Raw genomic sequence first — 27,152 nt, forward strand, 5'->3', positions numbered from 1 at the left:
ATCCACCAGTACCAGTAAATATGCACAATCTCTGCAGAAGTAAGTCATCTAAAACCTTCCACGTTAAAGAGATATGTAACTAATGAAGAAGTTGCTGCTAGCAAACAACTTTATATTTCATTGTTTCATCTACAAATAAAGGGCCTGTTGCCCTTGAGGCATAAATTGCCTACGTTACATTAAAAGAAAATGATAAGCTAGCAATACTGCAATAGAGAATGGATGACAAATGAATAGCGGATTCATAGTTAGTAGGTATCTCTGCCAAAGAGGACATTCTCAGGACTGTAGCATCCACCCCCTTTAAAAGTACAACACAGTACAGATTCAGCAATCCATTTACAAACTGTGGGAGTAAAACCCACAGCCGTCTGCATCAAAAGCAAGTATTCTACCTATTTTACTACTAACAAAAACAACACAGACTTGGCATAAACAGCACTAAACTTCTGTCCCCCCTGAAGAGCTACACAGCACAAGAAATCTGGAAAAAGCCAAAATTGATTGGGGGGGGGACAAAGGCCCCAAACCAGGGACATGTTTTAAACATTGCTAGCATAATCTTAGAAAAGTTGCTAGAATAAAATGTTTTGAGTTACCATGCTTTTCCTGAAAGACAGGAAGAATGAAACAAATGGCTACCATTATTTAGTGAATTCAGGTCTCACTGATTTGCCAGAAAATCACAAATTTTAAGAGGAACAGACCACAAGTATGAGCCAAACTATGGACTTAACTCCTTGAATCACAAGTGGTGATGGCAAGAGTAGAGAATTTAGGCTCTTGCTCCTTGTACCCCAAGGTACAGGGTTTGAGTCTGAGTAACTAACCTAACTGGGGCATTCTGCGCACACACACACACACACACACACACACACACACACACACACACACACACACACACACACTTCAGCCTGGGAAAAATTCAGAAATTAAAGGGGCCAGTTGGGAATTCGTGCCACCCCAATAGTTTGCCCTCAAAACCAGTATTTACCAAGGAATTTGGTACAGTTGAGAGATATGGTCAGCAACTAGCCCCCCTCCCTGGAACAGGCTTCCCATACATGTGAATCAGAGTTCTTCCTTAACCTAATTCAAGTGCAACTTGGACCAGTAGGATAGGGAATTCGAAATTTACCACTCGTCTGGCACCTATTTCACTAATAGACAAAGTCAGCCTGTAAACGCTTTACCACCCAAGCCCTAGCCTACATATACCCCTTAGAATAATTTAAGGTTCCTAAATCTGTCAGACACATTTGGAATGAATGGCTATGCTTAAAATGATCCTGTGGTAGTTAGCCTAGAAACACAATGGAACCTATGGAGTACCTGAATGCCAAATGTATGGCAATTTAACCTCTTTAATAACTATACAAAATGTCACTACTGCATTAAATACTGTCTATTACCAAACTGGCTAATGGACCATGCCCTTCCCTCCTCCTGCCTACCTGAGTTCATTATATGAACTCAGTCAAGATTTTGTCCTCTGCATCACAGAAGCAGGCAACCACATAATACTTGAAAGAATGGTAACCAATGCACTCAGCAGATGGACCTCCCACCAGCTACGCTGTACACAACTCAATTAGGAGTGATCGATGCCCTGTTAAAAACTACAGTTTAGCTAAGAAGCTTAAAGAGCTATGCTAAGATACCACAGTCTTTAAGCAGAATTAAAGCAGATAGCAGCTAGGAAAAATATGAAGGTGATCTAAAATTTGGCAAGCTTTTTGTTAAAAGCCAGAATGGATGAAGCTGAACTTAAAAAAATGCTTAGCAGAACATATAAGAAAGTTATTTACTTACCGTAATGATAGACCTTCATGATCCAGGTCTATCCACTTCACTTCAAACAGAAAGACTGATCAATGCAGGTAGTACTGTACCACTGATTCATATTTTTTTTCCCAAAGCTCAAGCTCTTCCCTAATTTTCACAATTCCCCTCACTTACTTCTCCTCACCACACTGCACTTGCAGGACTAAAGGCTATAAATCTCCAATAAGACACTTCAAAAAGGCTTGCACATAGGGATGTCCTAAAAAAGTAATCTAATGAAGGCCTCAGGCGAGGTCATCAAGGTCAGTCCAAAGGAATAAAGGTAAGAATTCAAAGGGGAAAGGATGGAGGGTTTGCTGAAGTAGATGGACATCGATCATAAACATCTATGTTATGTCAAATACATAACTAATTTAATTTCTGGCTTGAAACTTGATCTCACTAATATGTACAGCTATAATCTCTAAGATAGTATGTATCCTTGTTTTAAAAAAAACTACAAATCATGCATATATACAATTTTTTTAGGATTTCAATAGCTCAAACTCTTTACTTACTATTATTTTGTATTCCACCTTAAGATAAAAAGTAGTGTTAAACACCAGCAAGGATGCTTCCTCAATAACAAAAAGAACTGGGTACAATGTACCTTTTCAGGCTTCTTGGCCATTTTACCTATAATGAAGAATATATCAAATGTCGTGATCCAAAGCTTCAAATTACGGCTAAGTTGACTTGTACTGAAAAAATACTGGTGACTGCAGCTGAACCATTGTTTTTAACAGTGCACTACACTTTTGTACTGCCAAACAATTACAACCTTAAAAATATTTTCCCCACCTCTGATATAGCATCTGGAGAGTTGTTAAAAAGTTCCATAAACACAGATACTATGGACGGACTGAACTAAAAATGGTGCCCCATGCTGAATCTGACGTATCTGCTGGAAGGTAAATGAACATGAGCTTGCAAATACATATTGTTGACGTCCACTATGATCAGCCCCGCTTATGAAATTGTTGTGGCAGTAGTAAATAAGATGAAGTCATTCTTGAATTTCTCTAGTTTTACAAAATGAAGATTATTCAGTCTAAAAGCATCTGTATGCATGTAGCCCACCTTTGCACAGCACTGGGCAGTGGAGGTAACCATTGGCGGTTACAGACGCAAAAGCTAAAGTAGATTTATTTTTCCTTAGAAGCTGCCTGTGCTCCAACCGGGGAGTCCCTTAAATTGCGCTTTGCTGCATGGAGAGTACCTCAATTGGCTTTCTACAGCATTTTCCACTTTAACTGAAATCTACCAATCCCCAATAGTCTCGAACCCCTTGAGAGCCTCATTAGTACAGACCCAGCATTAAGTCCCAATTAAACCACATCCTTCCTCATTAAAGTATGCAAAATTGCACCTAGTATTATGGATGGTCAGTTCTCCTCCATTTCTCCTGCCAGCCTGACTGACATGGGTATCTTAAGGCAGTGTAACAATTGCCTCACGTACACTGGCAACCCCACTACTCCCTAAACCACTCAAGCTCAATTTGTCAAAGATGCATATACGCTAAAAATTTGGAATCCTTGCTATCTTGTTCACAGAACAATTACACTGAACAGGCTGTTAACCCACACACTACACATCCTGCATATACCATGCTCTCAATACATAAAATCATACACGGAGGTACTCACCAGAAATTTAAAGACCAGAGACCTCCAAAACACAAACATGCTTCACCTAATACAGTACACCTACAGCACTCAATACACATAAAACCACAAGTACATATCTCACCAAACAAGCCCCTAAGGAAAAGCACATCTAAACCACAGTTTCTGATTAGAGGCAACTCCATAGTGAGACACACAGATGTCCCACTCACCAGGCTGGGCAAGGAGAAGGTTACAGTCAGCTGTCTGTTGGTTGCCAGAATCTGACAGATCACACTCGCACGAAAGTCACTCCACAACAAGTACTGTTGTGAATCAGTCACAGTTCATGTTGATATGAAGAGAGACATGACTGACCTCTCTGAAAGCGTTTCAGGCAGGTATGTCTCCAACCTTGAGCAGCAGACTACTTCACCTAAGATGATACCACAATATAAACAAAAAATGATGGACTTCAACAATTGGTTTAGTTTCTGGTGTCATTCTAAGGGGATCCAGTTCCTGTCAACCTGGGATGACATGGTAAATAGACCACGCTGCTTTGCCGGAGATGGTCTTCATCTGCTACCTCTGGGATTTCTGTTACTGGCTAATGCTCTTGCCACCCCCATAGTGCCTTTTTTAGGCAATGTTACAACAACAAAATTCCCGATGTAAAAATATCTTCAAAAAGTAACCTCAAGGTTATACTGCTAAATCCTAGGAGTATAAACCTAAAACTGCACTCACTAAAAGCAGCCCTAACCTTAAAAGATTCAGACATCTGTGAAGTCACAGAGACTTTGTTTAAGGCTGTGGAAAGCACCCCGGCTATACTGGGTTATAATGCCTTCCATACATTCATACCACAAACTGAAAGTGAGAACTAAAGGAGGCGGAGTATCAATATTCATCAAAGATAAATACATCTCTAGATTGGATAAACAAAACAACTCCCTTGAACTAATCCAGATCTAGACGACTGTAGGCAAGACCCCTCTCCAAATTACTGCTCGTTACAGAACCCCCTCCGTGAACCAGGATACCCACACTGCATACTTGGATCTTCTTGAATTGCTCACAATACAATCAAACACCCTGGTTTTAGGTGACTAACAACCCATCCATAGAATGGGTAAAATTATACATATACTAACACATTTGCCCAAAGGTTCTTGGACTTCAACTACAATGACCTGGACCAGTTGGGTTGACATCCTCCACAACAGTCCCAAATATTCTGGATTTGGTGCTCACTAACATGGGTGATCACTGCACCACCCCATGTGTGTGGCCCTCCCTAGTGAGGTCTGACCATAAATCAGTCTTATTAGAAGTAACAATAACATCTGACCCTCCCCATTAACAGCAACTAGACTAGAAAACTTCTCCAAAGCCAATTACAACTTAATACATGACTGCATTAATAGCTTCATAGCTCCTGCCTTCAATGATGGCATGGACACCTATACTGGGATTTACACCAATGCCTTGTATAAGCATCTGTACAAACGTATTGACTCAGCCATACCAAACAGGACCAAAACAAGTTCCTTAAGAAAGAACAACCCTGCCTGGTGGACATCCGCCATTAACAGGTTATACAATAAGAGAAAGAAAGTGCTGTCCAAGAGCAAGAAGGAATGGTCTCTGAATTGGAAGCATTTCCTCCTCGGCTTAAACAAATAAATAAGATACCTCATAAGGCATTCTAAAGCTAACTATGAATCCAAATTAGTCTCCTTCAATAAGGATAAACATAAGCCCTTCTTTAGCTACATCAGAAACCTTACAGGAAAAACACAGATCTGTGCAGAATTGGTTGTTAAATGGCACCACATATACTGAACTCACAGAAATAGCCAACCTGATAGCTGACAGGTTCGGTGAACACTTCTCTCCACTGTCCCTGCCAGCCACATATCCCCCAAAGCATTCCTACCACCTGCCCTCCAACTAGCATCTCCAATTAGCAAGTCGTAAATGGTCTCTCCAAAGGCAAAACCACAGCCTCTACGGGACCTGATAATATCTCAGGCTGGGTTCTAAATGGATTAAAACAGGAACTAGCTGTACCACTGGGTACTCTTTTTAACCACAGTCTAAGCACTAGTTTGTACCTGCTGAATGGAAAATGGCAATCGTCATCCCGTTACATAAAGGGAGAACCTCCACTGACAAGCCTAATCTGCAAGGGTTATGGAAAGAATTATAGACCTTATCAACAAAGAAATAGGAGACTTCCAAATGTTTGGCGAGACCCAGTTTGACTTCACTAAAGGGAGATCCTGCCTCGAACTTGGTGGTCTTCTTTGAGACAGTCACCAAAGCCCTGGACAATGGCAAATCCATGTATACGGCCTACCTGGACCTGGCCAAGGCCTTTGACACTACTCCCCACCCAGGTATCATTTATAAACTCACCCAGCTGCCAGTCAACCCGTATATTTTTTAGGTGGGTTGCGAACTGGCTCACCAAAAGAATGCACACAGTCAAAATAGGGGACTCTACCTCCACCAGCAGACCCGTAACCAGTGGTGCTCCATGAGGATCAGTGCTGGAACACCTACTGTTTGGGATCTACTTCTTGGATGTACAGACTAAAATAAAAGGCTTATGGCTGACAAAGTTGCTGATGATTGCAAACTGGGTGCAGTCACCGAGTCCCCAAATGATGTCAACATTCTATAAGAGGGACTTACACAGACAAATAACTGATGCCAAAGTCATGGGCTAAACTGAAAGCAAAAAAATGCATCATCATCCCCTTTGATAAGGGTGATGTCCATGCAGACTACCACATTAATAACACCACCCTAAACAAGCAAGCAATCAGTGGTGACAGATATGGGCACAGAGGTTGACAGCAACCTCTCCTTTTACCACCATGTCTCCACAGTGGTAAGGCAGGCTTTCTATATCATCCACCTCATAAGCAAGGGCACTGCATCCAGAACAAGAGAGGTTATAACCCCATTGTACTCTATTCATCAGACAATAAGAGAATACAATGCTACCTTTGGTATGTACCTTGCCAGGCACCTGCAGGGCTGCAGCAACTGGAAAGACCTCAAAAGTTTCTTACAAAGAAAATTCACGGCCTTCAGCATATGTCACAAGTTGAGAGACTGAAATCGCTGTCACTCTACTCTGTGTCTTACAGACTACTCAGAGGCAGCCTCTGCCTTGCATACAAAGCAATTTGAGATCCTTCTAAAATGGAAATGCTGCACATTCGTAAATCAAATGGCATAAAATGCACTTGCTCTAGGTAACTAAACCTAGTACAGGATAAACTACAGGACTTGCTAGAAAGACATACATATCTCAAAGAGGTTACCCTCTCCTCTGGAAGAAACTTCCAACTGAGGTGAAACACAGTCCGCCACTGACCCTATTTAAGGGTAATTTGGATGACTGGATGGGAAAGGCCATTACTTGTAGAGACCATATTCGTCCCGATGTTAGAGGCTCCAGACTGCAGCAGTCCAGCACGCCAGGGTGGCCCAAACCCCCGGACCGACGCTATACTAAAATATGGCTTCTATATATACAAACAAAAGAAGATAATAAAAAGACAGCCCAAAACCTCAAACCACAAAATACCCCCAGAGTATATGGAGGTTGACTGCTTTGCCCCAGATATCAGAAGATCATAAAACTACATGGTAAAAACAAACTGTACCATGTTGTACGGTCATTGACTTGCAGTCCTATTATTGGGTAGAATCCCAAATTCAGGGTGGTGGAGGCTGGCAACTCATGAAGGAGCAGGGCTGACTGCAGTCCCTGCAAAAACAGAGCAGAAAAAAGCTCCCTGGGCTTTACAAATCAGAGAGGAAGGTGAGGCTGAGACAATATGTGTATGCAACAGCTGTGCAAAAGCAGCCTCCAACTTACAGTAGAGAGAACCCCCTTAGCTGACAGCAGAAGTGCACTGGAGCTCCAGTGAAATGAGCATAATCCCACCTTAGTTGCCACCCCCTTAATAAAATGCTTGAGAGAGCAGTAGCCCTAACCAAATGGCTGCCAAAATAGTCTGTTTTGCCCTTTAGACTTGCTAAATGAACTCAAAGCAAAGAAACAAACAACTGCTGAGACTGCCTAAACAGGCTAGTGTCTGATAAATAAGCAAAATTGCCTAAACAACTAATAAATCTGAAGAAAATAAAAATCTTGATTTTAAAGAAATGAATTGTCGGTAAACATGAAGCGAAAAAATTTTTTGCTATTTTGGGACTAACCTAAAAAAAGTAGCAAGTGAATAGTTTGTAAAAAATTATAACCATCCCATGGAAAAAAAGGTTAAAGAAGAGCCAATGAAGGATACACCTTAACTCACCTTGGAATAAAAAAAGGCCAAATGAAACACGCAAGAAATGCAGACTGAGCTAAGGCACGGTAGAAGTAATAGTAAGGGCCGCAGCAGGTCAAGGAGGAAGACAAACAAAATACACAAAATGTGAGGCTCAAAGCATTGGGGAGAAATTATAGCCATAGAAATGAGATCCCAAGCAGGAGAAGAGCCTCATGAAACAATGGTGGGTCACAAAGGTTCAGAGTGGATTTTGAAGCTGAAATGCGAAAACAATGGTGGGGGGCAATCATAGTGAGCTGAAATTCAATGTCTCTGAAAAGCTTAGGAAGAGCCACACTCAAATTTGTCCAATAAAACGGTCGCTGCAAAACTCCATTGCAAAAGCATTCTTCTCAGAAATTCCCTTGTCTTATACATACTAGCTTGTACTATCTCCTTTAGCGTAGCTTGAAATCTTGTACTAGGTTCAATAAATGCTCTTTCTCAAGGCCAAATGCTTGTTGAGGAATGCCAGACCGCTAAGAGAACAGAATATCAAACTTCCATCTCTGAAGAGAGGTGTTTGACATTGCAGTAGGTGGCCTGAGATGCGGTGCGGAACTGTTAGGTAGCGCTATGCCATGCTGTGAACTAGAACCGAAGCCTGTAATGGAATATTGGCCTCATCTCTGCCAATCTTTGGAGGCTTTAGAAGAACCCTTGGAAGAAGAGGCAGAGGTGTTAGAGTCATACTTATGAAGAGAGCGAGAGGTGGAAAAGTGACATGAAGATTTAAGCAACTGAAAAGAACTTGTCTCCACTTTCTTTGGGAAGCCGTGGTGGCCTAGTGCAAAACTTTGAAAGCCAGGTCACCAACTGAGCGAACAACTGTACCTCTTCCTGAGTGACCAGGACACTGGGTCAACTCTTTTGAAATATAACGGATACCCCGGCTGGTTTATTTGAGGGATCCATGATTTGTCTGTGGTTACAAACCTTAAGGAGTTCTGTGCTCCTGGCCCATGGATCCATCTGGAAGAGTTAGTTGCATCATGAGCCATGTTCCCCACAAAATCATTTGTTTGTTGTTGTTAGTTGCAGAATCTGTTAGAATCAACAGATAAAACTCCTACGACAGTCCAGTAAAGCCTTAGATGCCTGTAATTTCTCTACAAGAAGTAACTGTTTGTTGTTAGAATCAGCAAGCCACCTGTGTTGTCTCTCTGCGTTGATATGTATGACCATCCTGGACTGCTAACAAGCAGTTCGTCCCTCATGTAGATATGTAGTCCCTCTGGCCACTTGAGGGCGGGGTCGTTAAAATCCACTGCTCCCCCGGCCGGTTCTTAGCCCATGACAGAAAAGGTGACATTTAGAGCCTACCGGATCTGTTCTTTCCCTCTGGTAAGGTATCTGCCCTAGACATTTGTCTGTAATGTTTATTGCAGTGTTGTATGCAGTTTAGCATTGGGAAGCACCAGAATACAATATGCCATGAATACCTTTGAAGCACCATTTGCTTGCTGTCCATGAATTTACATGATGAAGTTTGTGCTTGAGAATACAAGATAGACTTTTGTTTTGTTTGATGAAAAAAAGTGATAGACCTGCTGTTTGTCCGTCCCACACCCAGAAAGCACAAGTGATTGAGAGGTTCTGGACCAGAAAAGTAATACTGCTCAATTTGCTGCTGTCTTACTTTATTTCGCTCATACATCTACCCTAGCACTGGGTAACTGCTTAGGACTCCAGCAGTTCATGTAGAGATCCTAAGCATTCTAGCTGTAGAATCATCTTTTGCCTCAAGAAGTGATAGATTTGAATTCAGAACCTCTTGAAGTCTTGGCGCAGTAGATAAGCCAAAGGTGGAATAGGAACCGTAGTAGAGAATTTCCAGCTAATGCAGAGAACTGGAAACCAACTGTTTCTACTTGCAACATGTAGATAAGTAAATCCTTGAGAGAGCTAGTAGAAATCCAAGCTTCCTTTTGATCTTCAAAGGCAGAACCAGTTGTCTTTGCCCATGAGAGGTGAAAGCTGTTGTAACGGAGAGAGATTGATCTTGGGAATGTCCAGAAAAAAGTTGTTGTAACGTCCAAAATCTTGAACACGTGTTGAATTCAACTTAAAAATGTAGAGAGAATAAAAATCCCAGGCCCCGCTTCTGATGCTGTTCTTTTGAATTTCAAAGAAAATCTGTTCTTAACTTGTGGAGGAGCCAGACTGATACAATCTTTGTGAGGGGGGTGTTGCAAAATAATAATGAAAAAGGGGGCAATGAAAAAACCCGGGTTGTGCAGAATGATATCCACACCCATCTGTCTTGCAATAAAGAATCCCTGTTGTCTTGAAAAGAAACAGCTCCAAGACGAGAATCTATCAGGAATAGAAGGCCTTTCAAATTGTTTAGCAATTAGACAGTCTTGTTTCTGAAAAGGACTGGACCCCTGCCCAAACAGGCAGCCAGTGTGATCTAGGAACCTGTGTTCTGCCCAAACCTGACCTACCTCAGAGTCCCCTCACTGACTCTACTTCCTGGGCATCAGAAAGCTAACACCCTATGTCCAAACCCTTGGCTACCCCCAATCCCTAGTATCAAATGCAAATGGCTTTAACTGCACTTAGGATTTAACAGTAAGTACAGACTAGCTTTTGTCAAATCCCTTTTTGTGAAACTGCTCACTTAAACCCTCCAAAAATTTTGTGCAAAATCCATGAGGAGCATCCAAAATCCTTCCACCTAGGCCTGCTCCCAAACACAGAATCTCAACCAGGCATGCTCATCAGCTGAGGTGACCTCAGAACAAATTGCAAAGCATGCACATGCACAGCATCAGACCACATTGCAAAATGACCAACATGACTTTACTTGACACACTCACGCACACTCCACAACTCTTAACACACTGAACCTTAGATTTCAAAATCCAACTAGACTTCAATTGTGAAAGGAGAACCAGATATATTTTAACAGATGAACTGATTAACAGACTGGACATGGCTAGAGTTCTTGAAGTACAGAACAAGAGTCACCACTCTCTTCCCCACCTATTTAACAACTTTTTTCTTTACTTTTAAATCACACAGACACCTTTAACACCTTCAACCCCTACTTTGGAGCCCTAAGGAAACAGGCCTAGAGTACTTCAGGCCAAATACTTATAAGCTCAAGCACCTCATAGTACACCCTATCAGGGAGGCAAAGAGTCAGGGTTCACCAGAGTCAGGCAAGGGGGTTCAGAAGCCTTCTGAAACACAGGTTCCACTAAGAATTCATTAGGGTAAAGAGGTATAGCTAAAGGCCCAGGGGTGTAAAAAAATAGCCTTCCTTGCAAGCCTTTTTAAAATCAGAATATCAAATTCAGAAGGAGAAAAAAGTGAAAATGGAAAGTCTGAGGAGTCTCTCATAATGATGGGGAGAAGCTGAGGAGAAATAAGGTGGGAATCATCTGAAGAAGAATCAGAAAACACCTGAGTCCAAGAAAGTCTTCCGCAGACACTCTGAATACTGTTCCAACTCTGGCCCTTAATCAGGAGGTTCCTAGGCCTCCCTTTCAGGGAGGGTATGAGGCTCTTAATCATAGTATTTGATCTCTTTTTAGATTGGAAGTATATGCACAGAGCACAGAACCTGAAGTGAACTGGGCCCCCACTGCCACTGCTGAACTGACTTGGCCTACCTCTCAGTTTTGGACCAGAAAGAGAGAGAATCACCTTGGGAAGAGAGGGGAACAGTTACCTGGACCTGAGAACCAGCCTCCTGGCTCCCTGAGAAGGCTGCACAGTACTCCAAAGTAGAGTCTCTGCCTCCCCAAAAGAACCTCTGCAAACCCAGAACCACCTGCCTTCTAAAGAACAGACGCTTCCGACGCCGTTCGCTTCCCTGTTTTGTCCTTTTTGGCTTTGTTGTTTAAGCTTTTGATTTAAGCGCGCGCCGGAGTATATCCGCGGCATTCCCAAACACACACTTCCAAACACTCAATCCAACCGTCTAACAACTCTTCTTAAATTATTTGTTAAACTTGTAGCAAAAGAAGGCAGCATCCAACTCTAAACAAGGCTCAGGTTCTAAACAAGGGTATGGCAATCGGTATGGGGTATCTGTTTCCCACAGTTTCCCCAATATTCACTTTTTCTGACATCGGTTAAATCTGAGGCAAGAAAAAACCAAAATGTTCCAAAACCAAATAAACCCCAACTCGTACTTAAACTCTGACTCCGACTTGACCTAGAACGCCAAGCCTCACCTCACCAACCGCGAAAACTCACGGACCATGACCATCCAAAAAAAAAAAGAGAGGATATGGTCATCAAGGCGCCCCTGAGTACCCTGACGACGCCAGGATCGCCGTCAGCCCGACGCGACGCCAGTATTCCTCTCTCTGGTATTCGGCCGACTGCTGCCGGACTACCCCAATAGTAAGGACTGCAGCAATGTGGAACGAAGAACATCCACAAATTCACTACGGGAGTTTCACCTGTGTCCCTCTTGGACAGGTGCAGTAACTGTTGATTTTGTTCCGCTTAATACCTTGATATTCTTGGGAACAGGGGTTGTATTTGGCTAGGCTTGTAAGGGCCACTAACCTAGGAACCTCCTATGAAAGAGCTTTATTTCCTGGTAATGACAAAGAATGTTGAATAGAAACCCATTAATTGTTTTGATAAAGCAAGTGTCTCAACTGTCCTTCTCTGCACTAGGTTCTGGGCCTGATAGAAGGTTAACGCAGGGCAATTTTATGGGGTTTCTATAAAGTATTGCAGAGCTGGCCTGAAAATCTGCTGCAGATCTCAGGGCAATCAGATCTAGAATCCATTTTCTCATAAAGAAGCTTTCCAGTTACTGGAAAAAAATGAAAACGTCTGACCTACAAGGACAGTGTATGAAGCACACACTGAATAGAGAATAGTGGTGAAGGACGTGGATGATTTGTCTAGTAATGATACTCAGTTGCTCAATAGTTCATAGGTACATATAAACTATGAATGTAGTCCAGAAGACACCACAGCAAGGCTAGCCACCTGGAGGTGTAAACCTTGTCTCTAGTTGATTGTCACAGTTGAAGTGACACCACAACCCCACATGCAAAAATGGGAAAAAGGGGTTGTGGATGGACTGACGGATGGATGCAGTCCATAAAACAATCAAGAATCCTAGCCAGCTAATCTCATGAATGAGTGGATGACTTTGTTTTCCCAACTGATGGATGCCTTGCTACATATACCCAAAGGGTAAAATTATAAATGCCCATCCAACTGTCTAAACTACTTTTGAAATGTGGACTGTGAAGTATAAGTTTATTCTCCAAGTTGATGACTAGTTAACGACACCAGTACCTTGGTAAAGGTTAAATTCTTTGATGCAGGTGTTTGTAGTAATACTTATCTTTTGTAAGTTTAGAACCTCAAACGAAGTGGGCCTTTTTATTATTTAGAATGCCAGGTACAGTACACAACGAAAGAGCATGTATGAGGCAGATTATAGTGACAGCGTTTTACTTATCAGTACAACTTGCTGAGTTTAAACCAGTAGTCTTCTTGGTCACAAATCTCTGAGGCATTTCAAGTTGGATATGATGCTTAAAGAAGTACATGCCACAGGGGAGCGGTACTGTATGATGGGTCAGATAAGGGAGGTTCAGTGAAGAATTATGACTTTTTGCCCCTGGAAGACAAGGTTTTGGAAATTAAATTTGCTTGGTAGAAGGAATTTTTGAATATAGCTGACATATACTAATCAAAAGGTAGGTTTGTTAACAAAGGTACCCACCCAGATGACAGACCTGAGTTTAAGGGAGAATTTGTAATATGGTATGAAGTGAAGTCTTGCTTGCTTGCTGAACAAAGCCACATTTCATTTTTGCTACCAAGCTCAAGGCCATGATCAGTGCACCAAACAATAGTCTGACTGAGCTATTGTTGAAGCATGCGAGTCTATAAGGGAGCATACGATGGCATCCAGTTTGCTGTCATACTCAAACTTAGTCATATCCCATCAATATTGACCTTAACATCAGAAAAAAAATGATGCCAAAGAATAGAAGGCCCAAGACAGAACCCTGGGGAACGCTGGTTAAGCAGGTAAGCCCAGTTGCCCACTACCCTTCTTTTAGTGGGAACAGAGGAGCAATGTCTGGTTAAGTGACTGGTTCAGAGTCACACAGAAGGCATATGGAGGCTGTGGGAACTGAATACAGAATTACTACAGGGTGTAAATCTAGAACACATTCTTAAACCTGTTCAACAAACTGCCAGATAAATGCTAAATGTCTTAGCAAGGCCAAGATAAGAGACAAGAGACAAGCATTATCGGTCTGTTATCAAGTGTTGCTGCTACCCCTTTCAAAAGCCACAATATTCAAAAGGTAAACATTTCGGGAGAATCCAAAACTGTTCATATTTGATCGCTCTATAAAAGCAATGTACAATTCACAAAGCAATATTTTTTCCTCATCTGTCACATGAAACACATCAGGGGTTAAGCTGTTCACTTCATCTGCCCGATGCACATCAGCCTTCCATCTCACTTTTCTGACCATCTTACACTTTTATTTTTTAATTTCACACCCATCCCTGTTGACATCACGTAATTGTGACGCATCTAAATGGCCACCATAAAGTACAGTTTTGTACCTACCATAAAATGTAGATGTTCGAGTGTATACACTGCTGCAGTCATTACACTTGGGTTATCCTGCTGTCAGGCGGTTCCCCAGTCGGCCTGAGTTCCAAAGTCTTGGTCCAGCATCGGTTGCTGTCGCCTCCTCCCTGACGTCAGTGTGACAGGGGGTATATAAGATGCAGCCGACGCCATTTTCTTCAGTCTTTCTTGGCACAGATGTCAGGTGCCTCTAAATAGGTAGGCAATTCCAGTTGCTAATAAAAAAAACATAAGAAAAGCAAAAAAAAAAAATTACAGCTACCAGCAAATACTCCCCATAGGTAGTAAGGGTAGAGGACATAGGTACGTACCAGCCAGTAAGAGAGGAAGGAGGGAGGGTAACCTGGACTGCAGCAGTGTATACACTCAAACATCTACATTTATGGTTGGTACAAAACTGTACTATGTTCATCGTGTTACACTGCTGCAGTCATTACACTTGGGTAGAACCCCAAAGCTGAAGTAGGGTGGCTGGTTTTATAAGGCATTAGGAGTGACTATAAGGCCCTGCAGCACTGCAGTGGCTAAGCCAGCTCTGGATTTAGAGTATAGAGGCAGATGGTAATGCTTGGTGAAGGTTTGTACAGAACTCCAAGTTGCTGCTTCCAAAATATCCTTGGTAGGTACTCCCCTGAGGTAGGCAGTTGAAGTGGCCATTACCCTGGTGGAGTGAGATCTAATGCTGCTAGGTACAGGTTTTCCATGGTATGTGTAGCAGAAACGTATACAATATCCATTTTGAAATAGTCTGTTTTGAAATGGCTTTTCCCTGTGCTCCTGCAGCATATGCTAACAATAATTGCACAGATTTTCTGAAAGCTTTGGTTGTGTCCAAGTAGAAGCATAACTGCCTGTGAATGTCCAAAATGTGCAGTAGTCTCTCCCCTTTATTCCGCGGTTTAGGATAAAAATTTGGCAGGTGAATAGTTTGGTTTAGAGCCACACTGGATACCACCTTTGGCATAAAAGTAAGGTTAGTTCTTAAAGACACCCTGTCCTGGTGGAAAATGACGAAAGGTTCCACTGTCATTAGTGCCTGTAATTCTGAAACTCTTCGTGCTGATGTTATTGCCAGGAGCAGAGCAGTTTTCCAAGAGATATATTTTAATTCTGCTGTGTTGGCTGGCTCAAAAGGAGGTAAAGTTAGCTTTTCCAAAACAAAGTTGAGGCCCAAAGTTGGAGTAGGCGCTCTACGGGGCGGTCTTATGTTTTTAGCCCCTCGAAGGTACTGTTTTAACAGAGGATTAGAGAAAATTGGTGGATCCGTGTTGTAATGAGCGAGATGGCAGAGGCGTGGATCTTGATGGATGAGAAGGAGAGGCCTTTGTCCAGCATCTCAGTTAAGTATTGCAGTATCTGAGGAATGTTTGGGAAAAGAGGGTCAAGGCTGTGAGCTTGGTTCCAGGCACAGAATCTCTTCCATTTATCCGAATAGGCTTTCCTGGTACTAGGCCTTCTGGCCTCCAGAATGACATCCATAACAGCTTTGGAGAGAGGCATTGCTTGCTTGACTAAAGAATCTTCCATGCAGCTAGATTTAAGGTCTTTAGCTGGCTGTGTAGTATTTGTTTGTTGTGCTGAGTCAGCAGATGTGGGATACGAGGCAAAATCCAGGGCGGTTCTTGTGCTAAGCTCCTTAAGATCGGCTACCAGTACTGGCGTGGCCAGTCTGGTGCAATCAGGATCATCTTTAGCTCTTCCTGCCTGGCTTTTAGGAGTACCTTTGGCAGGAGAGGTAGTGGTGAGAAAGCGTATACTTGTAGGTTCTCCCAGCTGAATGAGAGGGCATCCACTTTCCATGCTTGTGGATGGTAACTCCTTGTGCAGAATTTTTGTAGCTGGCAGCTTATTGGGGACGCAAACAGATCCATGTCTGGGCTCTACCATTTCTGTGTTATCATTCTGAATATTTGTGGATTCAACTCCCATTCGTGGGGATCCATGATGTTTCTGCTTAAGTCGTCTGCCAGTGTGTTTTTCTCTCCTGGCAGGAATTGTGCTTGCAGATGAACTTGAAGGTTTATAGCTGTGTTCCACAAGGTCATGGCTTGTCCGCATAGGGGGTAGGAGTGAGTGCCCCATTGCTTGTTTATGTACCACATAACTGTGGTGTTGTCTGTCTTTAGTAGTAGTTGTCCTGGATGCAGCAGGTCCTTGAAAGCTATAAGGGCATTTTGTACAGCTAGCATCTCTTTTTGATTGATGTGAAGATGCCTTTGTTCTGCGGGCCACGTGCCCTGAATACATTTGCCTGCCATGTGTGCTCCCCAGGCGTAATCCGATGCATCTGTTGTCAGTGTTTGCCTGGCTGTGGGTTGTGTAAAAGGCTGTCCCTTGTTGAGGTGACAAGCTTGAGCCCACCACTGAAACTGTTGAAGGCAAGGGATTAGTGGTATAACTGTTTCCAAACTTTGACAGTGTTGAGACCATACATTCTTTAGGTACCACTGTAGTTTCCTCATATGCAGTCTGGCATATGGAATTAGTAGTATGCAGGATGCCATGTAACCCAATGCCTGCAGAATTATGATTTATTTTTGTTTACTGTGTACCCCAGGCAACTTAATAACTTTTTTTACAAATGCCAGCTGCTTTAGAAGAATGTCCTTGCTCTCTGCTTGAATCAGGCAGTCGTCCAGATACGGATAAATCTTAATTCCTTCCTGTCTGCAAAATGCAATTACTGGTGCCAGGCACTTTGTGAAGACCCTGGGCGCAGTAGATAAGCCAAAGGGCAGTGCAGAGAATTGGTAGTGCATTGAACCAGCTAAGAATCGGAGGTATCTTCTGCAGTTTTGTCTGATAGGGACATGCACGTATGCCTCTGAGGTCCAAAGTCACGAGCCAAGCTTTCTTGCCCAGCATGGGAAGAAGCTGCTGTAGTGTCAACATTTTGAATGTCGGAACATCCAGGTATGTGTTTAGAGATGAAAGATCCAGAATGGGCCTCCAAGCTTTGTCCTTTCTGGGTACCAGAAAGAGTCGAGTAAAATCCTTCTCCTTGCTCCTGTGATGGTACCTTTTGAATAGCTCTCATATCTAAGAGTGCTGTAATTTGTTTTTGAGCCTCTGCCCATTGATTTGGTGGCAAATTTGGCATTCCTTTTAACCTTGGCAGAGTGTGAAAGTGGAACCTGTAACCTTGAAATACAATGTTGAGAACCCATTTGTCTTTGGTGATCATTTGCCAATTGTGGTAGAAGAGTGCCAGTTTTCCTCCTAAGGGGGCTGCCAAGAAGGATTTGTTTGGCAGCTGTAGTGGGAAGTCATTGGAGCTGCTTTTTATATGGTTGGGGCCTGTCTTCCCCTTCTTTCTGGCCTGATGCAACCCATTGTCGAGGCCTGTAAGGACCTTGTGTTTGACCTCTACCTCTTGGACGTCTGTATCTTCCCCTTTGAGGTCTGTCTGTAACTGGAAAGGACCAATTCTTAGTTGGCCAGTTTCGGCTAAATCTAGGAGGTTGAACCTGTAAGAAATCCTTCACCGTTTGCATAGATTTTGCCATATCCTCCATTTTCTTTAATACCTCTTCTGCCTTAACTCCAAATAACACATCCTGCTGCAAAGGTGCATCCAATAATTTTGCTTTAACATGATCTGGTAATGTATGTTCTTTTAACCAAGCATGTCTTCTAATAACAGAGCCTGTAACTGCTGCTCTGCAGGAGGCCTCTAGAGAATCAAAAACACATTGCAGAGTATGCTTTCCCACTTGTTCAGCTGCATGCAATAAATCCTGCATTTCTTTAAAATTAGGAGGATCTGATTCTGGTAGCATTTTTTGTTTTAACTGAATCAGCAAAAATTGCTGATATTTTAGCATGTGAAACTGGCAATTTAAGGCTCTCATTGCTAAAGTTGCAGACGTATATACTTTCTTTCCCCATCTGTCTAATGCTCTGGAATCTCTGTCAGAGGGAACTGGATTCTTGGCTGATGAGGCCTTAACTCCTTTGGGTCCCTGAGAAATAGTTTCAGGGTCAGCTGCAGGGCTTTTATACAGAAATTTATGTGAGTCAGGGACTCTGTAGTATCGGTCAGGTTCAACAGGGACTGGAGGTAAGGAATCAGGATTTAAGCTAGATTCAGTATACACATAATCCACAATATCTAACACTGGCGGAATAGCAAGGGGTCTGTGTTGAAGTAATAAAAGGGAGTCTCTGAGCCTTTTCTTGGATTCTGAGTAATCCTGGCCTTCTCAGTGGAAATGCTCCCTCATGGTATGTAGGGTTTCCCCAAAGGAGTAGTCCTCAGGCGGTGAGGCTGATGGAATTGATTCCTCAGCATCAGAATCCTCATAAGGGGGTAAAGAGTATCCTAGGTCTGAGGATGAATCAGAAGAGATGGACACCTGGTCGGATGAGTCATAGTCTGCATTCTGTCTAGGCCTTTTATCAGGAGGGGGATGGGACCCCCTGATCAGAGTGATTAGGTCTTCGGCCATTTGAGCATTTGTTTCTTAGGCATGGAGGCCTGTCCTGGAGAATGCTGTATTTTTTCTTTGATTTTAAAGGAGGCTTAGACTTAGTTGAGGGTTTACTGCTTAACTGGGTAGGTCTGAAGACACCCTCTGTAGCTGTGGGTTGCTCAGCTACTCCGGATCCCTCTGAAAGGTTACTCTCGGTAGGCTAAAGAACTTGTGCGTCCGAAGGCCCAGCCATCTCCACGTGGAAATCAGAGGCGGCCTGTGGTTCTACAGAAGCGGTCGTCAGGGGCTGCGAAGGCGCCTCGCTGAAAACCGGAGAATCAGCGACTGGCCTAGAAGAGGCTTCATCGTCAGTTTTGGGCCTCGGATACCTATCCTTGTCTTTGCGCTTTTTGTGTATTCTGGTCGTCGGAAGTTCCGACGGCATGGTATAATTGAATTTTCTATCAAAATAATGTCGGGCAAAGTCAAATCGACGTTTAATAGTGCGCCTGTTAAACCTAGCGCAAAACCGACAACTAGTGACGTCGTGGTCAGGGCCTAGGCATGGGATACAATAGGAATGGAAATCCTTATGAGGTATTTGCTTCCCACAAGAAATACAGTTATTAACTTTTACTGACATCGGTCTGAGGTAAGAAAAAGGTTTCCCAAACGGGGTACTTAGCTTTGCAGAAGACTTCGGTTCTGGATTTGGAATGAAAATCTCAGGAGACGGCCGACCGGCACTTGCGAACTGCTTTTGCTTCGGGCACTGCGCGGCAAGAAAGACAGAAGAAAATGGCATCGGCTGCATCTTATATACCCCTGTCGCACTGACGTCAGGGAGGAGGCGACAGCAACCGACGCCGGACCAAGACTTTGGAACTCAGGCTGACTGGGGAACCGCCTGATGGCAGGATAACCCAAGTGTAATGACTGCAGCAGTGTAACACAATGAACATCCAATTTTCCACTTGTAAAGGGGAAGGGAGAAAGCAGAGCAATGGAGACAAAATCACGATCATAATGAAAGGAGGAAAAGGTTTTCTGTGTTGTGTCTGACCTGCACTACCCTTTTACTAACCTGTGATGATGTACGAGGACTGAATAACCTCACACTTCTATATAGTGCCCTATTTGGGCAATCTGTTGGAACACTTCAGAATAATGCCTGTCACAGAACTCCCCTACTCCACTAACAGGTGCTAGAAAGAACAAAATGTCACCTTCCTCACTGCATCCTCTCTTCTCCCAGCTTAGACAGCCCAGTTGATTTGCACCATGAAGGGGGAATACACCTAGTCCAACATACAAAATGTTATTTTTATTTCACTCTAAGACCTGGTGTCATTCTTTCGCCAACCTTCAGCATCACACAGTTAATTTCCATAGATATTTACATGCATTTTCATTGCTAGCTCCCCATACCTTCTTTACCCTGCCTGCTCAACTCAATGACAGATTTGTCCAGGGAAAGGTAACGGTGAATGTGAGCAGCAGCCTGTTCATAGTCCTCATTTCTCAGTGCTGTCTGAACACCATCTGTGCAAAACTTCAAATCCAAAATGTCATCTGCCCTCTGGATAGCCTGGTAAAGCCTGTTCTGCAACAAGAGAATAAAAAACTGTTTAAAATAAGCAATAACTCAAAATGTCAAATACTACCACTCAGAAAACAGTCAACAGTTAGGCAGTAAAGTGACTGGCAACTGACTGCTTTGCCAGCAATAACTAAAAAATTTAAACCAAAAAGCTTCTGCAGTTGAACAACCAAGACTGGAACTGCAGTGAAGGAACATCTCATGACACGTGATTCCAGGGACCACAATGACCTTGGGACAAATAATCATGCTGACAAGGATCAGTTTACAACTAAGTTCTAGTAAAAAGTAGTATCAGTTTTTAGAATGCTTTTTGCAGCAACACAGTCTATTTTTCTAAATCTTAAAGGTGACAATGATTTTGGGTCACCTTTCAGAGAGCTGCAAACACAAGATTATGTTTGAGATTCTTCCCTTTATAATGGCAGTAGTGTCAATGGTCTTGTGCAGTTAACCTTCTTAAAGTTGGCAGGAATGGCTTTAGATTTTGGAATACAGTTTACTGCATTATCAAAAAGGATGCTGGTTTGAGGTCCACTGAATCACTATTACTTCTAGGGCCCTCAAAAATGGGGGTGTAACACACCACAATTTTTTTCTTCTGTTACTATATTGACAACAGCAACTTTAAACTTCTCTCAATTCAGGATTAGGATGGAGTCATTCATTGGACAAATTCTTGGAATGGAACCAGTCTTGGGAATTCTTGAATTAGGTGCAAAAGGAGCACTACTAAATTCAATTTAAATACTGAGCTTAAGTCCAGCTAATTATGATAAAATAATAGTAGATGAGTAAATGCAACAATAAAATTATCTAATCCAGCAACACAACAGCCAATACAGATGGTTTTGGAAGAAGCCTTGAAGTAGAGGTGGATGGATTTTTTTTTTATTGAATTTTCTCTCATACATCCTAGCAACTATCAAGCCTTCTCATTCCCCACTGGTCTATTTGTCTCCATCCTTGTTAAAGAAAGACAATAGAGAGGCAGGCAAAAAACAAGGATTACAGCCATCACCCTGCAGTTAAAGATTTTACTGCTTGGTTCTTAACTCTCTTCCCATTGGTGGCCTGACATGGAGGGTGCCAAGGCATTCTGCAATACCAGCCCAGTGACGCATGCCTTTATGCAAGAGTCAAAATCTAGCTGCACAGCTGCACATTCCTTGTCAGACCAGAAGGTGCATCTTGCTCCTTGCACTTCCTTGCTTTAACACCAGTCTCCACCAAGGATCAGAACTACAGTGGACCCAGCCAAGCCCATGTTCACAGGATAAGTGAACTAATAAATGGCCATTCCCATCCCTCTGGGTCACCACCTCTTGCAGTGCCAATGTCATTAGGTGACCCAAGTGTTTCTAGCAGTTATGGCTTTGTCCATCTGCACTAAAGAGCCTGATTTCAAATGACAGGAATGATGTCTACTGTAACATGGATGGTGACAATAGTGCCCTCAAAATTTGTATGGCAGATTTACAGTTAGTCTTGTGGCATCACCTACTTCAGTGCAACAGAGACAATATCTTAATACAACCAGAGCTTACAGTACCAGAGTCAGCTCAGACTTTTCACTGCCTCTGCTCCTTGGTGTCAGTAATGGAAACGATCATTACACCACCTACAATGCAGTAGGAGGGGCAGTATTAAATCTGCAGGCTAAAGTCTGGGAGACTTTCATATATCCTAATTATCACTTACACAGAGAGGCTCAGGATGTATGAATTCTTAAGAATCTCATGTCACCAAATATCAAAGGTACAATTGGTGTTAAGCAGCACAGTCTTTAAGTGAGGAGAAATTCATTATGAGTGACCCTAAACTGTAAGATGAAGCCACAGGAATAAACTGAAAGAAAGGGGATAAAAATGAGGAAAATATATATGGGTCTAAGACAAAAGCTCGTGTTTTCAGAAACTTGAAATTCATATTGTTGAGAAGATTGACTGAGTTCAAGAAACCTCGGACTTCAAAAATCAACAAAAACTAAGGTTTTCTACATTTTTGCAGATAATTAACCCCCCCCCCCTGCAACCCCTATGTGAAAGGGGAAGCTGTGCCCCCATACTCCCTGCATATTATATATACTAACTCTGAGAATGCACTACAGTGGGGGAAAAGGGTAAATGCCCTGATCCTCACTGTACTGTGATCTCCATTCAAAAGGTTTGCGTTTTTGGAAAAAAGAAGTTATGTACTCACCATAATGTTCCATCTGAGTAGTTACAATTCATTTTCTGCGAACTGTGGATATTCGGATCCATATCGGATCTGAGCCGGCAACTTTTTCCAAGCATCTGCTCCAAGCTCCTCCCCTTACCCATAATCTCTCATCTCCTACCTTCCCTCAGATCGAGTTTGCCACTATCCAAACTATCAGCAACTCAATAACATCACTAACCTAGAACAGGTTCGGGGGAAGGAGAGCAGGACGGTTGCAGAAAATGAAGTATAACTACTCAGATGGAATGTTATGGTGAGTACATAACTTCTTTATCTGAAGTAGTTAACTTCATTTATCTGCAATCTGTGGGACAGAGTCCCCAGCTACCAAAACTCCACGGAAGCTCTCATGAGAAGGATATTCCTGAGCACCGCGGATACAAAAGGATGCTCTCCCTCTAGAGATCAAATCCAACTTATAATGAGAAATACATGTATGTGACCTTGCCCAGGTCGCTGCTGCACAGATATCATCCAGTGAAACCGTAGACTAAAAAGCAGCAGAAGTTGCCATAGATCTGGTAGAATGAGCTTTAACAGGACCAGGCGGGGACAGACCTTTGTCCTTATAGACTTGCAGTATACATTGTGTAATCCATCTAGCTAAGGAGACCTTGGACATGGCTTTACCCAAAAAGGGTCTAGGAAAGGACACAAATAACTGGTCAGACTTACGAAAGGGTTTAGTTCTGTATAAATAGAAATGAAGCTGTCTATGAACATCTAGCAAATGCAGTTTATATTCACCCTTGTTCTGAAAATTTGGAAAGAAGACAGGCATGTTAATCGTCCGATTAATATGTGATTCAGAGGCAACATTTGGTAAGAAAGAAGGATCGAGCGGAGCGAGACCCTGTTTTTATGAAAGATCACGTAAGGGGGCACGGCAGACAAAGCTTGAATCTCAGAAACTCTCCTGGCCAAAGTAATGGCCACTAGGAAAGCTGTCTTCCAGGATAAGAATTTCAAATCGACTGACGCTGCTGGTTCGAAGGGGGTAGCAACTAACGCCTGCAGAACTGGGGTAAGGTCCCAAGGAGGAACTGAGTCCTTAACCAGAGGGCGTAAAAGAAAAGTGCCTTTCAGAAAAGCTTTACACAGTCTCAAAGAGGCTAGAGCATTCATATTTTCGCCAACATTAAAATTAGAGATGGCCGCCAGTTGCACTTTTACTGTGGAGGAACTAGCTCCTTTTTGGAAAATATTGGCCAAAAATTCCAACACTGCAGGAACAGAGGCTGTAAAGGGATGTAGGTTCTTCTGAGAAGCCCAAATAAAGAAACATTTCCATTTGCTGTGATAAACCTTCCTAGTGGAAGCTTTGGTTGGTGCCGCCATAATTTACTGAAGATGACAGACCGGGAGTCCTAGCAATAAGGGGGAACTGGAGCAACCAAGCAGTCAGTTTGAGGCTGTCGAGGTTGGGCAGACAAATGCCTGAGGGATGAGAGATGAGATCCAGGCAAGGATCCAGAATCCGAGGAGGAGTTAGAACATGAGACCAGAGGAAGGGGAACCACACCTGACGAGGCCAGAATGGGCAATGAGGATCACTTTGCACCCCAGTCGGCAAGCTTTCTGAAGAAACTTCGGAATGAGAGGTAATGGGGGGGTAAGCATACAGTAACCTGGGAGGCCAAGTATGGATGAAAGTGTCTCTGGAGGAGTCCCCTGGTAAGGGGATCAGAGAGAAGAACTCGCTGCACTTCGCGTTGGAAAGAGATGCGAAGAGATCGCAGCAAGGCTGACCCCACGCAAGGAAGATCTCCTCCACTACTGACCGTTTCAGAGACCACTCGTATGGCATTAGAATAGCCCGACTCAGTCTATCTGCTAAAATGGTGTAGCATCCCGAGATGTGCGTTGCAATCAGAAACCGACGGGTGGAGATCGCCCACTCCCCACACACTCATAGCCTTGCGACAGAGAGGATAAGATCTGGTTCCCCCTTGGTTGTTGCTGTACCAAACAAAAGACATATTGTCTGACTGAACAGCAATCGTCCCCTGGGGAAGAACAGCGTGAAAGGTTTGCAACGCTAAAAGCCCTGCCTTCATCTCCAGAACACCGACATGCAATCTGGTCTCGGTCTGGGACCACGTGCCTTGGACCGTCCTCCCCAAATACTGCCCCCCCACCAGAGCTGGGAGGCGTCCGTGGTCACTGTGGCTTGGGCTGTGGGTGCTATGAAGGGACGCCCTGCCAAGATTTCTGGCGATTGGAGCCACCAGAAAAAAAGAGACATCTGGCAGGCTCTGCTGATTTGAAATGGATAGTCCATGGGGAAGTCTAGCCAAGACCACTGTACTGCCAGGGTCCACTGAAGCACATGCATGTGAAAGCGCACACAGGAAAGGTTTGAGATTGCTGCGGCCATGAAGCCTAGGGCTCAGAGAACATCACTCGCCATTGGCAGCCTGGGGCAAAGGGTCGCTGATACATGGGCCCATAGGACAGTCGGGCAACCCCTAAGGGCTGCTGCATGGGTCTGTCCGAGAAGGTCTCCCTAGACCCAAAGTTCCTTGGCCTTCCTCTGCCTCTGGGGCAGCATCCATCTCGTCTCCCTCTGCCTCTAGGGGACGAGTTATACTGACAGTCCTGGGAAAAATAGATTTTTGGAACCACATCTTCTTTTGCCCTCTCTGATTCATAGAAAAGGATCTTTGAGGGCTAGAGAAGCGGACTCCGACAGCAGACAGAGTCTTCCCGTCTTTCTAGCTCTAGACCAGGGTGTCAAGTACCGTCTTCCTGAATAGGGAAGAACCATCAAAGGGAGCATTTGTGAATGACAACTTGAAGGGGTCCACGAAATGACCAGTCTGAGCCAAGCGTGTCGCCTCATAGCTACACCGGTCCCCAGCCGCTCCTTCTGTGGCACGGGAAAGAAGACACATGGACATGTTCAATACAGATTTGAGTCTCGACATTTTCGCTGAGAACAACCGCTTGTCCTCCGGTGGCGCACTCTGGAGGCGATGCAGCGAAATCTGTGACTAGGTCTTGCTGAAGTTGTATGACGTGTGCCAAATAATTCAGCGCTCAAATAGTAAACGTAGCTGAAGAAAAAAACTCGCTTCCCAAACCGATCCACGCCCTAGATTCCTTGTCCGGAGGGTGGACCGAAGAACTTTCCTGTGACAGTTCTCTCTTGGTGTCAATTGCAACCACCATAGCATCCACCGGGGATCCCTTATACCAGAGGCCTGTCTGTCTGAGGGAGGAGAGAAGATCCTGTCCGGGGATTTACGGATTGGCTCTATGGTGTTAGGCTCCTTCCATGCCCGCGTGGTAATGAGATCCACCAAGGGATCCACAGGAGGGGACACCCAGGATGTAGATGGGCCCATGCCAAAGGCCTCCAGGAATACTGACTCATCCGTAGAGGGTCTTGGGGCTGACCAACCTCCCCTCTGGTGGAGGATCTCCATGATGTCTCCAAAGGAGACATCCTCGGGAGGTGACCTGGTGGAACCCTCACCTTCATGTAAGTCAGTATCTTCTGTGAGGGACTCAGGGGAGTCCATGTGCCTCCTTTTACACAAGTGTTTATGGGGTCCCTCTTCAATGGGACTCTCTGAAGAGGGCTCGTAAGTCACGGGGGGTTCCACGATGGGATCCACCTGGGGGTCCTCTAGCATGGGCTGCCCCTGGGACAAGCTGATGGGAGTCGTGACCAAATCCACGGGAGCCTGGGTGGAGTCCAAGGCAATAGGCTGGGGTCTCAATCCTTGGGAGAGAACCCTCTCCACCACGTCGAATGCCGATGGAGAGCGCACCTCCTTAGCAACCAACAAGGAGGAAGCTCTGCCCGGCTCCGTGAGAATCGGGGCCAAGGCAGCCAGGGTTCCAATGGAATGGCTCGGATCAGACAATGTCGGAGCACAAGACACCTCCATTCCCTCGGATCCAACTCCCCATTCTCAGCCACGAGAGCTGCTCTGATCTGAACATGTCTGATCAGAGGAACACAAGGTAATTGCCGGCATCGAAGCTGGAGGAACCGTTGGCGCCGAACCCCCAACTCTGAGGATCCTTGGATCCATAAACCCCAAAACTGCCTGTCGGATCGGGGAAGGAGAGTCTGTATGGAAGAAGGACATGGAGGTCCCCTCTCCGGCTGGATTTGGGTCCGAATGAACCTCTGCATCATCCTGTCTATATCTAGCTCCGACAGACTCAGAGTCGAATGTGAGGAGGTGACAGACTCTGATCTGGCTGGTCAATGCGACGACCTCGATGAAGGCCTCGGGTCCGAGGGCTCAGTCAACTCTGGGGAGAACCTCTGGGAGTGGAGCAGAGAAAAGGTAGTCCTAACCACTTTTGAAGGCGGGCTAGGGAAGGGCTCCCGCTCTTGAGTCCACTTGCGGTGCCTATCCCCTCTCTTGTCCTTATCTTTCTTTTCCTTTAGACCCCACTTCAGTAGGCTTAGTGGGAGGTTGAGTCCCAGCCTGACGGGGGGAGTTGATCAGCTACTTGAAGAGCCGAGGTCGAGGTTGCTGTGTCCAAGGCAGAAACTGGTAGAAGGTC

At 44.0% G+C, this 27,152-nt stretch overlaps 1 protein-coding gene across 2 annotated transcripts in view; it reads right to left on the minus strand.

Moving 5' to 3' along the window:
- The window catches only part of COG4 (component of oligomeric golgi complex 4), an 873,278-nt gene that overhangs the window by 732,938 nt on the left and 113,188 nt on the right, over window positions 1–27,152 (minus strand). For both annotated transcript variants that reach the window (XM_044081315.1, XM_044081318.1), the window contains one exon: window positions 20,231–20,405. In XM_044081315.1, the coding sequence (XP_043937250.1) occupies window positions 20,231–20,405 (175 nt within the window). The remainder of the gene's footprint in view (window positions 1–20,230; window positions 20,406–27,152) is intronic.

Source organism: Protopterus annectens, chromosome 8.part0 (genome assembly GCF_019279795.1).
Source record: "Protopterus annectens isolate FY-2018-M chromosome 8.part0, PAN1.0, whole genome shotgun sequence".
Lineage (NCBI taxonomy): Eukaryota > Metazoa > Chordata > Ceratodontiformes > Protopteridae > Protopterus > Protopterus annectens.